This window comes from Mustela lutreola, chromosome 2 (genome assembly GCF_030435805.1).
Source record: "Mustela lutreola isolate mMusLut2 chromosome 2, mMusLut2.pri, whole genome shotgun sequence".
NCBI lineage: Eukaryota > Metazoa > Chordata > Mammalia > Carnivora > Mustelidae > Mustela > Mustela lutreola.
Genome location: NC_081291.1, coordinates 184,511,517 through 184,525,969, shown reverse-complemented (window position 1 = coordinate 184,525,969; position 14,453 = coordinate 184,511,517). Strand labels below are relative to the sequence as shown.

Genomic DNA, 14,453 nt, shown 5'->3' with positions numbered 1-14,453 from the left:
TATCCTTTCCATTCTATCACACAAATGATAATGTAATTAATATATTTCTGCATTTTTTCTTAACAGTATATCTTAGAGTTTTCCCATTATCTGTTCATATAGATTTAAGTGTATTCTAATATTCTCATTAACATTTGCATTATATTTCATTGTCTGGGTGTATTGTAATTTATTTTCCCAGTCCCCTGTGGTAGACAATTAGCATGTTTCTATTCTTTTGCTATTACAAATCATTTGTGGATGCATGTCCCTCAATGTCTTTGAGCTGATTTGTGTATATTTGGCTGATTTGCTTTTGTAAGTGGAATTGCTAAGTCAAATGATTATGTGCGTATTGTAAATTTTCTGATGACTACTACTGTGTTGCCCTTTAAGAGAGGTAGTACCTCTTACCATCCCTCCAACAAGATATCAGAGCCTGTTTCTCTACATCAGAGCCATTGTAAAATATATCAACATTTTCATTTTTGTAAATACGATAGAAAATGTATTTCATCACTTACTTGAGTAAAGTCGCACATCTTTTCATATTTGAAAAAAAAAATCACTTGTGGTTTTTTGTGTGTGTGTGTGAGGTAGTCTTCTCTTAGTATTTTACCAGGTGGTTAGCTTTTTAAAAAATTAATTCTTCAGGGGTGTCTGGGTGGCTTATTGGGTTGTGTCCAACTCTTGATCTTAGCGACTGTTGATCTTAGCTCAGGTCTTTTTCTCAGAGTCATGAGTTCAAGCCCTGCATTGGGCTCCATGCCCAGTATAGATCCTATTACTTGTTTTAGCTTTTAAACAGAGATTCTCACTGTATCATTTTGCTTTGATTGCTTTTGTAGTTTTTGGTCTGTTGACACTTAAAAATTTTAAGTAAAGTTTTATAAAATATGGGGCATGGTTATTATGTTATATTTAGAAGTCTTTCTAATTACTGTGTAATACTTGGGGCTCATACATAATTTTTAAAAACTATATAGTCTCATAATATGTTTGCATTCTAAAAAACTTCATTCTTAGAGATTAGTTTGGATTAAAGGCAAAAAGTGAGTAAAAAAATGGGTATTCCTAGTTGAAGATCTTGTAGGTAATTAAAATCTAAAGATTCCGAGTTATTTGTCACTTGTTCTACTTTAGGACTGCTAAGTAATACTAAATAATTTCCATAGTTTTTCATGTTCGTGGTTAGGAAATAAGTCATATATCTTCTTATATGAAGTATAAATTATTAAAAACACAAAGTATTTAGTAACAGTGTTTTCCAAAAACAATTATTTAAAAAGGAGGAACCACAGATTTTTGGGCAGTCTGTTATGAGTGGGATAATCAAGGTAAGCCCAGAATTTGAGAACCCATGTGTTGTTTATTAGATACCTAATTGGTGATACTACTATAATATAAATGTTGCATGAGTGACTTTCTAATTTTCTTATACTTTCATGTTAATTTTCCATCCTTTATATCCATCTGAAGAAAATTAGATTTTGAATTTTCTAAGGGGCCCATTGTACCAGGGTGAAACTGGACCCATTTAAAATCATCTTGACATGTGTAGCAACATTTTTGCCACCTGATACAACATTGCTTTTTTTCTTTTTTTTGCATTGTGAACACTGGTAGGCATGAGTAATGTAATTGTTCATTTTATAGTTCTAGAACTTCAGTATACTTCTTTGTATTTTCTTTGAGGACATTTAAAAGTTTACTAAAAACTTAACATGAATCTTAAATGATCAGTGTTATGATTCAAATCTGGCTATTTAAAAACTAAATATCTGATATTACATAGTTTTTAATCTCTTGAGAATATTTTAAATTGGGGCCAAACAAACAAACAAACAACAACAACAAAACCCAAACCGTAAAGAAACAATGGAAGTTATTATTCACTTGTTCTTTCTAGGAGCTTCTTTGAGTTGCTGCTGTTCTTTGGAAGAGATGAGTTTTATGAAGAGCCCTTAAAGGATATTCTTGGATCATTCCAGGTAAAAAAACTTAGCATTTTGTGTACATTTAACATATGCCTTATTCTTCCCCTAAACATGGTATATTGATTATTTATTGCTTTTAAGTTTTTATATTTACTAAGATGGCAATGGTTAGGATCCTATGTATTTTACTAGCAGAAAAAGAAGGTTCTTAAAATTAACTTTCAGCTCTATTTCTAAAAGCAGTTCAAATTAACATTCCAGTTCCACATTTGCTAGACCAGAGCTTGCTGCTACCACCCTAAGCACATCTTGCACATACACTCACGTGTTTTATTGCTATAGGCTTTGGTTTCAAAGCCCCATGTAGAACTCAGCCCTAGTAATAAAGGACTCTTCTTGCCTAGCCTAAAAGCAGGCTGCTTGTCCCATGTCCCTTTTCCCTTTGGATGTATCCTGATTTTCTCATATATTTATTTATTTTCTCAATAGCCTTCCCAAGATCGGAAGCATTTTTTTTTTTTTTTTTAAAACACATGCTATATGGGAGGAGAAAGTAAATCCGGAAGAGCATGACAAAGATCCAAAGACCTGTAGATGCAAAAAAGCAAAAACAAACAAAACAAATACCTGTAGATGCAAAAAAACAAAAACAAACAAAACAAATACCTGTAGATGCAAAAAAACAAAAACAAACAAAACAAAGACCTGTAGATGCAAGAACATTTGATATGTGATCTTTTTAATTTTAATTTTTGTTTTTATTTTTTTTTTTGGACAGACAGAGATCACAAGTAGGCAGAGAGGCAGGCTGGGGGTGGGGGGAAGCAGGCTCCCTGCCAAGCAGAGACCCAGTGTGGGACTCCATCCCAGGACCCTGTGATCAAGACCTGAGCCGAAGGCAGAGGCTTTAACCCACTGAGCCACTCAGGCGCCCTGATCATTTGATCTTTTTACCATATACTTGGGAAGCAGTATCTAGTACTCTGGCAACTAATATGTCCTTGTAATTCCATCATCATTCTCTGGGGTGGAATAAAGGAAGATGTAGTTTGAGCTCCCTCTAGGGGTGAAGTTTTTAGACATTTTAAACTTATTCCTGCCATGTGTTTAATAAGAGAGGCTTTAAGTCAACTAGGAGTATTGTCCATCTTTAGGAAGGAGATCAGCATAGTAACAGAAGAGTCATGCAGTGTTTTCTCTCATCTAGAATATTTATTTTGTACTTTTGAAATAAATCTTTTAGGCTGCATTAAAATAGATTTATGATTGCCCACTCTGGTGCATACATAGACATAGGAAAATTAGAAGCAGATTTAATTGGCTAAGATATATCTAAACTTCTTCACGTTCAGAATCTGACTCTAGATTTGTTTTTTCCACTCAGTCACTCTCTTTTTCTCTACCATTTTGTCTTCAGTGGCATCAAACGTGTTGATGAGGAAGCATTTCCGAAAATAGTTGATAAATGAGCTAAAAGCTATTGGCACTGGGCTTTTAAAAGCTTAAGCTGGTTTTATGGTTCTTTTAACCAGCCAGCTTTTGACTTCTGCTTCAGAGTATTGTTAAATTATATGAATTGCTCTATACCCTTCTCTTACTGTTTGCTTCCCACAAATTCAAAGAGTGCTAGTCCCTTGGATCTTATTGAGTCACCAGTATACCTTTTTGCCAGTTTTCAGGATGTCTCTTTGAATGTGCATGGATATAGAATGACAACAACATTGTGATCATTACCAGGCTGACTTGGATTCTAAGACAGCATTGACTATAAAGCATATTCTGATTTTAGAGTTGTAGAAATAGGGAAAAAATGTATCTTAGAATCAGTAAAACAAAGTATATTATATTAAACACTATACTTTATCCATTCTTATATTTAGCAAAAGAAGTAAAAATACCTATTTTCATGGAGCTTTTTTTTTTTAAGTTTATTTTTTTTCTTAGTAATCTCTATACTCTTGTGTGGGGCTTGAACTCATGACCTCAAGATCAAGAGTTCTGTGCTTTTCCAGCTGAACCATCCAGGTGCCCCATTATGAAGTTTACACTCTGAAGTCTATATTCAGTATTTAAAACTTTTGTAATTTTCCATTCCACTTTTCCTTGACACTTGTGTTTTTGGCATTCCATTCTTGAATTTTTACTAGGCAAATACTTACTTGGTTACCAGTATATAGGCATTAAGCCCTGGGAAAAATAGTAGTAAGCAAAACCAGAAAAAAACCCCTCCTATTGTGGAATTTAATTCTAGTATAAAGAGAGAAAGACAATAAATCAAATCTTCATATATTTGAGAGTATTTTGAAAGTGACAAATGACTCATAGGAAAATGAAGCAGGGCAGGGAGATAGGGAATGCTGGCAGGTTTTATTGGGGAAGGAAAATTTCAGTTTTAAATGAGATAGTCAAGAAATGCCTCATGAAGATGTTAACTGAGCACTGATAATGGGAACAGCTGAAGTGTTTGTAAAGTAGGTGAAAGACAATATTTGAATTATGTTTTAAATGTGTGAAATCATAACATCTGTGAAGGAATTTTTTTTTTTTTTTAAGCAGGGTTTTCAATTCATTTTCAGAATAATTCCTCAGGGAAGAGTTCTTGTTTTTGTACTGTTTCCTGTCTCCTACTCAATTGCTAAACCCACCCCTCCTTTTGTTCTCTTTCGTTTTTTAAAATCTTTGTGCCACTTCTGCCATGCTATGACTTCTTACTTCCACCTTCTTTCTTCCTATTCTGAATTTTCTTAAGCCTCTAACTCCTCCTTCCCAGGAGAGATTGCATCATCTTTCATCCTCCATTTTCTGAACTGAGCTGTGGCTACTTGGTGTTTTCTGGCCTGTGCCTTTAGCGATGCACAAAGGGCCAACATGTAGTTCATCATGTACACTTACTGAAACTTTTGCATTTGCTAAGCTCTGTAAATTCCCCACGCTTTTGACTTACCTCTGCTAGTCCAGTGATAATCCCAATGTCACTTTTTGGAATGTTTTTATATTTTCTAATGCAAACCCTATTTCCCCAAGGGGTTCATTACTGTCCATCTTTCATAAAGATTTGTACAAGCTTAAGAGCTTGCGCTTTCTCTTCTACTGTAAGTAGGACAAACATAATGTTGCTCCTACTTTAATATACCTGGGAATCTTGCTAAAATGCAGATACTGATTCAGTAGTTCTGGAGTGGGGAGCCTGAGAGTCTGCATTTCTATCACTCAGAAATGATGACTCTGGTGCTTATCCCCACACCACAATTTTGAGTTAACAAGGAATTAGCAATCTTTGCTGGATTTGAGTTAATTATCTCTCCTGTCAGGGTATGGGCTCTGAAGTCATACTACCTGGATTTCCGTTTTCACAGTAAAACCAAAACCTGGCCCTTAGTTTATTTTTAAGATACTCTTTTCTTTAATGAATTTCTGATCTCCTAAAATCTGAGTTTCTCAAGTAGAAATTTTAAATCTTGTTACTGATTGACTTTAAGTTTTCCTCTACCTTATTCCAAGAGAAAGTTTCATTCTTAGAGCCAGGTGTTCCATTTGCTAACTTCCTAAAACTTGATTTCTTAATTTTTATCTTCAGTAGTTTTTCTTTACCTCAAAGATGATGATACATTTCTTACATGGTGAGCCTACCAGCTTATTATCTTTAATCTGTTCATTGGTGAGCTTTCCATAGGCTTGTGATTGAATTCATACACTGGGTCTCCAAAACCCATTAATGTAATTAAATTTAGATTCCAAGTGAAATGACAAAAATAACATGAGAACAGAATTCCTAATGAATGTTGGAAACTAGGATCAGGATCTATATCAAGCCCTCAGGGATAAATCCATCTCAAGTGATAAACCAAACAGTACTTGTTTAACTGAATGTGATTAAAAAGGGGAGAGGGGAGGCCTTCTGAATGCTTTCCAGTAATGCCCCATACCCCTATCAGCTTGTAACAGTGGAAACTGAAGAAATATCAGATGGTGGGCCATTAGGTATATGGCCAATCTCATTCTTGTTGGTCCTTCCTAAAAGTGCACCAGGTATGCAGAAGAGCCCACAGGGCAGGAATACTGATACGTCTAAGCTATCAGTATTCAAAATAGGATGTATGGCTCTCCACGAAAGCATTCCTTCCATTGAGAAAATGACCCAAACTAAATGCAGCCTGCCCCAATACCCAGAGGTTAGAAAGTTTTTCAAAGAGCTATGGTTGTCTCCCATTGTAGCTTTCTCTTTACTGCCTGATGGGCCATTGATCTAACAAATAACAAAGTAAACTTAACCCTTTCTCTTCTGTCTTGGTTGAGCTTAAAGGAGTCAGAGAGACCTATTTACCCATGAGTAAAACAGCTCTCTGTTCTAGATATTCTAGGTAAAGATGAATAAAGAGATTAATGCCAGTTACCATCAGTACATGGTTTAGGTAATAAGACCATTAAAGGATCAATTTTGTTCTTTCTGTGGTTGAGTTCAGGGTACCCTCCATGAAACTGGAAGTGAAATTGTAAAGAAGAGACCATCCCAGAGAATGTATGGAGTTAAAATACTGTATGGAGATGAAACTTCTAAATTAAAAGTAGGTGATCAACAGCAGATTAGCTCCAGAAAAAAACTCAATCAGTGAAGGAAACAGATCTCTAAAAATATATTTTCATTCCATAGTTACATGCAGTCATATCTTATTGTACAATGTCTTCAATTTTTAGGATAAAGGAAAGTTCTACAAATGAGAACTCATGTAAAACAGGATTCTCACAAGGGAAAAAATAAAACGAGGCTGGCAGTGAACTTCTCCACTCTCCACTGTAACAAACACTGGAATAAATAAATAATGTCTGTGGAGTTTTTGAAGGGAAAAAATATTACATAATAATCTGCCAAGCCCTGTAGTTTATGAGAGAGGGCAACAGAAATAAATAGCTCAAATACTAGAAAAACAAAGCAACTGTAAGACTTTTATCAGGAAAAAAAAAAAAAGTATGCCAGCTGATTTAGAAATGGTCAAAACAAAGAATTTATAAATACAGTTGTTATAGAATTAAAAAAAATGGGACTGATGTGAGGAAACTAAACTTGTAGATTATTGTTAATATGGCTTTAATGAAAATTCTTTATGTTAGAAATGATTCTGGAAAAGAATATATAAGCACACACATGATAACAGAACCAAAATCTCAGATTATGGTATTGATTGGATAGAGGTAAGGAAGGTAGGAAGAATCAGGTATATTTGGGGGGCACTTAAGCTGATATAACCATATAGAGTAGTGCCATACACTAACTAGACTACTTGGAATAAATTGCCCAAAGACTTAATTTGGTTAAATCCTAATCCTGGTATTTAAACCATCTTTGTAGTACTGGTTAAAATGCTTTTAGAGAATATGATCATACCAACTTAATATCAAGACATTTTGAAGAGCAGTTTCAGAATTGTGTTCACATATTCTTCTCTTCTCTGATAGAAGTTCTCTCCTGTCTCTGCTTAATTCCATTTTGACTGCATATGATGCCACCCTACTCCCCCCACCACAAGCTTTTCTACTGTTACTGAAACACTAATCCCTTTCTATTCTGTTTTGGTTTGATAAGTCTCTCCAACTATGCTGTTAGAGCTCATGGGCAGCGGCTACTTTCACTCCTCTGTCTCCAGCATTTAGTAGTCGTAGCCCTTAGTATGAATATATTTGCCAGTACAAATGAAGGATAAATAAGTCCATAGGCATTTCTTTCTTTTAAAAAAAAATCCCTCTTAGACATGTATCATCATTGCTGAACTCTGAAAAACAAGAAACAATGAGGTGTATTTTCTGAAATTTACAACATGGTCCATTGATTACTACTATAAGTAAGATGGGGGACAGATCAACAAATGCATTCATGAGATGAAACCACTGAATATTTACTTGTGGATTCTACTTTAACAGTGTATAGAAAAATAAATTGAAGTCTGCTTAAGTGTGAGAAAGATATAAGGGAAAAGATTTCACTATCTGTGAGAGAAACATGCTTGACAAGTATTCCACATATTCAACACTGGGAATGAAAAAGACTGGTGTTAAAATTAAAGTTTCAGATTCTGAAATCATTTTATAAAAAATGTATTCCTTAGATAAATTTTGTGTTGAAATGGGTAAAGCGTTGATATTTTTTCACTGTCATTTATATGTTTGAAATTGTTACTCCTATTAATAATTCTTATATTTTACTACCTCAGAAATATTTTCACTTTCTCTATAATTTTTTTAATAATCTGAGAAGGAAACAATACATCAACTGTTGAAGTTCTGTGATCACTTTGAAGAGATTTAAGAGCCAGAGTTATTTCAAGCATAATACAATAAATAAACTTGAGACAGTTAAGCTCAAGGGACCAAGAGCAAGCCTCCAAAAGATAAGGCTGTCAGCATACATAAGTTGTGTATCTCAGGAAAGGCCAGTATACCCTGACACATGGAATGACAGTCATCTCAAAAGCAGGTACTAGACACTGCATTGATAGTTATTCATACCACAGGATGCAACTATAAACAAAGATCTTATATTCTGAGCATCTTAAAATTTTGTGTTGTCAGGAGCAGGCATGTAAGTGCCTTCAAAATCAATGATAAGATTAATAGTTTGAAAATAGCTCTGAAAGTGCATTAGGATCGTCAAAGCATTCATTGATCAGTGAAAGATGATTCTGTAGTGTCCGAATACATAACTAGAATTGTGAGCATATTAGTGCTTGAAGTACTAATTTTATGTTTTTCCATAGAAATCATAGAAAATTTAGCTGTAAAGAACTGTTAAAGGTCATTAAATCCAGTCTAACAAACACATGATGAAATGAAAGACACAGAGATTCATTCATTCATCCATCCATTCAGTAATGTTTATTGGAGATTAACTTGCCCAATTTGTAGCATTTCCAGTATTGTGACCTGTTCTTGACTAAGTCTGCTGGCTCTTTTCTGCTGACAGATTTTATATTTCTCTCTTTGTGTGAGAACCTGTACTCAAGGAAATCTTGCATACACCTTAATTCTGCATCAGGGTCTATCTTACAGGTTAGAATCATTACAGTAGCACTTCTCTGTTGGCCATATTAGTTTCTTACCAATTTAAAAATGTTAGTAGTAGTGTTGTGCTTTTATTAGCATGGCAGTCACCAATTCTGAAATTTGGTTATGCTCTCAGTTAAAGGTTGTGCTGTACTTACTATTGACTTCCCCTTCAGGTAAAACTCCCAATTGCTAATTTGTGACATTTACATTTACTACTTAAGATTTTTAAAATGTATAAAAATGTAATTATGTATTACACAGGGAACAATTACATACATTTAAATATCCATTTAAATTGAATTGATATAATCATGTATTTGCAGCAGTGTAGATGTCAAAACAACAGGTCTAAAGAAATTTTTTAAAAAATTTTATTTATTTAAGTAATCTCTGGACCAAACATGGGGCTTGAACTCATGACCCTGAGATCAAGGGTTATATGCTCTTCCAAATGAGCCAGCCATGTGCCCCTAAAGAAGTGTTTTATTTATACTGAACTGCTTTGTGACCTAACATTTTGAGACCTTCCAAAGATTTATTGAGAAGAGAGAAGAAGAAGAAATTAATGTGGTTATCTAAATGATAGCAGATAAAGGTCTACACTAGGGTGTAAACAGTAGAAATAACAGGAAGAAGTACATCAGATAATAAAGAAAATTGATATAATAGTAGGATCAGTAGAAGACAGTGAGTTTTATGTTAGATTCCAAACCCAATGTGAGAACAAATAATATGTAAAACCAGGACTCTCTAGACTTCTGATAGGACAGCCATCTAGGTTTTAAAAATATATATACATATCAGTACATGTGTTATTTGTTTTTTTGCATACATTTACTAACATTCTATACATTATGAAACAAACATTTTTAAAAGATAAAAGTAAAATAATGTTAGTGTAAAAACTAATGACAGAAGTGTGACTGAATATGTTTTTATTTTGAAAAATTTTAACACTTGGTCATATAATAATTCAGTCTGATTTTGGTTCAGTTTACTCTGATACTTGGTTTTAATAGCTGTCATAGGTGAAAAAGACACCTTTTGGTAGATCTAAGCAAAATCTTGTAAACTATGATACTCAGTTTTAAATTCGTTCCACTAAATTTAGAATTGTTGAAATGTGACTTAGTAAATTTCTGTTGTTATGGAAATCAGTGTTTTCTTGATACCATTTTTAACATATGAATTGAAAACCTATTAAAATGCTGCAGTTGAAAGATTTTTTAATTAAAAACTCTAGTTTAAGTTTTTTAAGGTCACATATACAAACATAGGTGACATGCTGATTTTTGGTAACAGCAAACATGTAAAAATGCAGACAACTTCCAAACATTCATTTTAAATCATTTTCTCCATATGAACTTTCTTTTGAAAAGCAGTAACCTTTCCACTGTTACACTGTCTTCTTTCTATGGACAAACTCAGAATGATTATTTTTTAAAAACATGAGGTAAATATTCCTTAGGAACTTACCACAGAAAAGAACAGCACATGTGTGACGTTGTCTTTTGCTGAAAGAAAACTACATAACATCTTTAAATTTTGCAACTTTTTAAAATGCTTTGCCATAAGATAACCAAATACAGTGTGATAAATAAAAGATATGATCATATCTTATTTCAAAGTATTGTAAAGATTTTACTTTATTTTAAAAGCTCTGTTTCTACAACATTGACCACATTGAAGACCTTTTTAATATATTTTTGCTTTTGATTTGCTATAATAGCTTATTTTATGAATGAATTTAACATGGTATTCTATAATTTTACTCTGGAACATGCATTTCATTCAAAATAAGACAAATACTGCAGAGTGCTTCTGATTCCATGGATTCCATAATTAAAAAGTTAATTATTGAGAATATATCTTCTCTGATATACCTTTCCTTTCTTGGCTCTGTTTGAAGATGCTTTTAATTACCTAAGAAGTAAGATGTCAACCTTTAATAATTCAGGGCCTCTTTTTACGTGGTAATTACTAGAAGAGTGGACTGGTACGCATTTTCAGTACCGCAGGAGAAGGAATTAAGTTTATTATGGATTGAGGTAGCTAGTAGAGGCTTCTCAGGGAAAAGTAGGACTATGAGAGGATAGGAAGGTATTTGGAATGGTTTATGGGAAGGTTTAGATAAGGTTTATAGGAAGTTGAAGGAGAAAGAGAATGATAATGAGAAAAAGTGTAAGCAAGACAGTGCATGATGAATCTAAGAGACATGGATGAGATGAAGCTGGAGGAAAGGATTCATATACAATATGTGAATGAGTTAGGAAGGTACATCCAGAGTTCCTTAATTATGAAGTTGGGCATTAAGAATTTTATGCTATTAAAAAAAAGGAATGTAATCACTATAAGCTGCCAGAGAAGAGTTCAGATCAGGTATATGGTATGGCCAGACAACTGCTGCCAGTTCTAAAGAGGCAGCAAGTTCAGGGAAGAAAATTCTTCTGAACAAAACATTAAGCCCATACATTAAGCAATAGATTCTGAAGGAAGAGTCAGGGAAGGAGTTGTGTTTTCTCTCTACCTTTGGCAAAAACAAGGTTGAAAGGAAGTTTCTGAGGGAATTACATTTAGCACTGTGTGGTGGATATCAACAATAGTAGACAGATGAATAAATAAAGGATTAGGTTAATATATAGGTGCACGTTTTTAATTAAACATTCTAAAAAATATATAATATGTATATATAGGAAAGATAAGTTGTGAATGCTATAGTGATTTAAGTGCTTCCTTTTTTTTTTTTTTTTTTTTTTACTTTCAAGGCTTTTAAATTACATTTCATCCATAGAAGCCACCGTATTATTTAAGGAATGGGGAGCCAAAAGATAGATACAGACTTACTTGTTCTCTTGTATTCCATGTCTTTTTAAATACACCAAAATGAAATCTTCATTTCATCCCTGTTTCCTGTCCAGAGCTATTTCTCATAAAAGTGGCCTCCAAAATATGGTGCACTTGACTTAAGATGTGCACATACACAAAGAAACAAAACTCTACCTTATAATCTTTATCTTAGAAAAATGAACTTAAGCTAATTGACTGATTTTTAATAGAAGGGTTGGTAGGAATACAAGTGTGTAATTTCTAGTATTAGCATTTATGAAAATATACTCTAAATGTAGGTACAATTAAAAAGTATGCCAAAGCTGATGTTGGGGTGGGGCTTTTTAAATATACAGTTTATCAGGACTTTCTCTAGAAATTTTGATTTAGTATGTTTGAATTGGTGCTTGGTAATCTGATTTTATTTTTTTTTTTTTAACAAGACCTCCAAGTATTTCTTACTTGTCAGCCATATGTAGGAAATTAGCAATAGACCTACTGTACCTTATCTTGACGTAGCCCAATTCCGGGTATAGGTCCCATAGTGCTAATGGCTGTATGATTGGTATCTTACCTACTATAAGATAGCTAGAAAGATGGGCTGTCCAAGAGCTCAGAAGCAAAGCTAAAGCTCAGCAGTGATACAGGGGCTAGCATCCAGCTCACCTTATCTCTTGTGCTTTTATCCCAAAGCCAGCTTAACAGTAATTGAATTTTAGGAGTAGCAATATGTGTGTCTAGAGTAATTTAGAAGTTTGTTTACCTTTAGGTTTGAAATTGATGATTGTTTTAAATTATAAATTGTTACCACAGATTTTTACTATGTTCCATGTGTTTAAAACATATCATTGCTGATCAAAAACTTCATACCTTATTTTTATGAATACTATAACATGCTGACACATGGAAATGCAGAAAATAATTTTATGCTAAGGCATTTGGGTATGCAGAATACTAGAAGAAATACTATTAAGTCCTTACTATGTGCCAGGCACTGTACTAAGCACTTATCAGTACTGTATATTTAAACCTCACAACAATCCTGTGAAGTAGGTGTTTTTAGTATATGTTCTGCAGATGAGTTAACTGAAGGAGCACAGAGAGGTTAAGTAACTTGCCCATTACTTACACAGTTTTTGTTTGCTTGCTTGCTTGCTCATTTTAATTTGGAAATACTCTAACTTTTAGAACATAAACTTACTTTCATGTTATGACTTAATGATCCTTTGACTTCTTTGACTAAATGATTCTTTATCTTGAAACTTGTTATTTCTTCTACTGCCTTATTGTCTTATAAAACATATAAAAGCTCTTTTTGTTTAGTTTAACAAGGAATAAAAAGTGGCATGTAGTTACCACTTTGTAACAGTCAGATGATGAAAGAACATGACATATAAAAGCAAAGTATTTATTGCCACTTTGAATATGTAGCCTGGTAAGATTTGTAATGTCGTATTGTTTTATACTGAAGCTTTGCTTTGTAACTGTTACTATGTTTTTAGCGTCTGAGGGATTTTTTGAGCACAGAAAGAAATTTTGGCAATTGTATTGTAATTGATGTGCAGTTTATTCGGATTTTAACATTGCCAATTTCAATATCTTATTCTTTTCTAAGGCTATAAGCCCAGTTTATGCACTTAAAAAAAAATAAATCTAGTCATACCTTCCTTAGGCTTTCAGTTAATCTTTTAAAATTATCGAATTAAATTCCTTGAAACATTTTCAAAAACAACAACCAGGGTGTATAATGAATTTAAAAAGCTTAATCAAACAATTAAATTTTATAAATCTAAATCTAATAAGTCATATTTTTAAATTCAGTTGGCCAAATTCTCCTAAATATTAAGATTTGTTTACAAATTAAACTTGTTACATAATTCATAATATAGTCATGAGTCTAATATAATGGATTCTCTAAAAATATTTCAAACATCTTTTTAAAAAATCCCAGAAAATGTATAGACAAATTATCAGTCAATGCCCAATTTATCAGTGCATCTTTATCGTAAAATGAATGCAAAGTTTTGTATTATATGTTGGATTCATTCCTTCAGTCTGCCATTTATTTGTTCATCCCAAGACTACAGATCTGCTAACACAACAAAATGCAATAGACTTTCCATCTTCCAGCCTTCCAGCATAACTCAAGAGTATACATTTGCGATCAGAGCAGGGGATCTGTGTCTACGTGCCAACCACAGTCTGTATTGCACAGGGACCCTCTACCTCCTTTTTATAGTCAGGCTCTTGCTTGCCATTGTTAACAGAAGCTTTAAGAGCCCTCACATAAGTTTAACTCAACATTTAAGTTTTACGTTTTTGCAACCTGGTTCTTTTCCTAGAAATGATGCATCCTGTAAGTTTTCCCCTTACATTTCGCAACCTGATTCTTTTCCCAGAAATGATGCATCCCTTAAGTTTTTCCCTTGGGTTACACTTCATCCCTATTATAATTGGATTTTCTAAGTCCAATTATGTAAAAACTCCCCGTAACCTTTGGCATTAAAGCCTATTTGTGTACTGATGGGGTTTTGACACCCTACTTAGGTTACTATAGCAACCCTTTCTCTTTTATAATTTAATAGTCGCCTCATTGACCATCAGTCATTTTATTGACAAGGATGATCAAGTTTAGTTTTTAACCCCTTAAATTCACAAAGCCAAAATGATTTT

General features: G+C 33.5%; 1 protein-coding gene across 2 annotated transcripts in view; it reads left to right on the top strand.

The window, feature by feature from the left end:
• The window catches only part of ZNF654 (zinc finger protein 654), an 80,497-nt gene that overhangs the window by 42,960 nt on the left and 23,084 nt on the right, over window positions 1-14,453 (top strand). For both annotated transcript variants that reach the window (XM_059164424.1, XM_059164425.1), the window contains one exon: window positions 1,889-1,970. In XM_059164424.1, coding sequence (XP_059020407.1) covers window positions 1,889-1,970 — 82 coding nt within the window. Of the gene's footprint in view, window positions 1-1,888; window positions 1,971-14,453 lie in introns of those variants that run through there.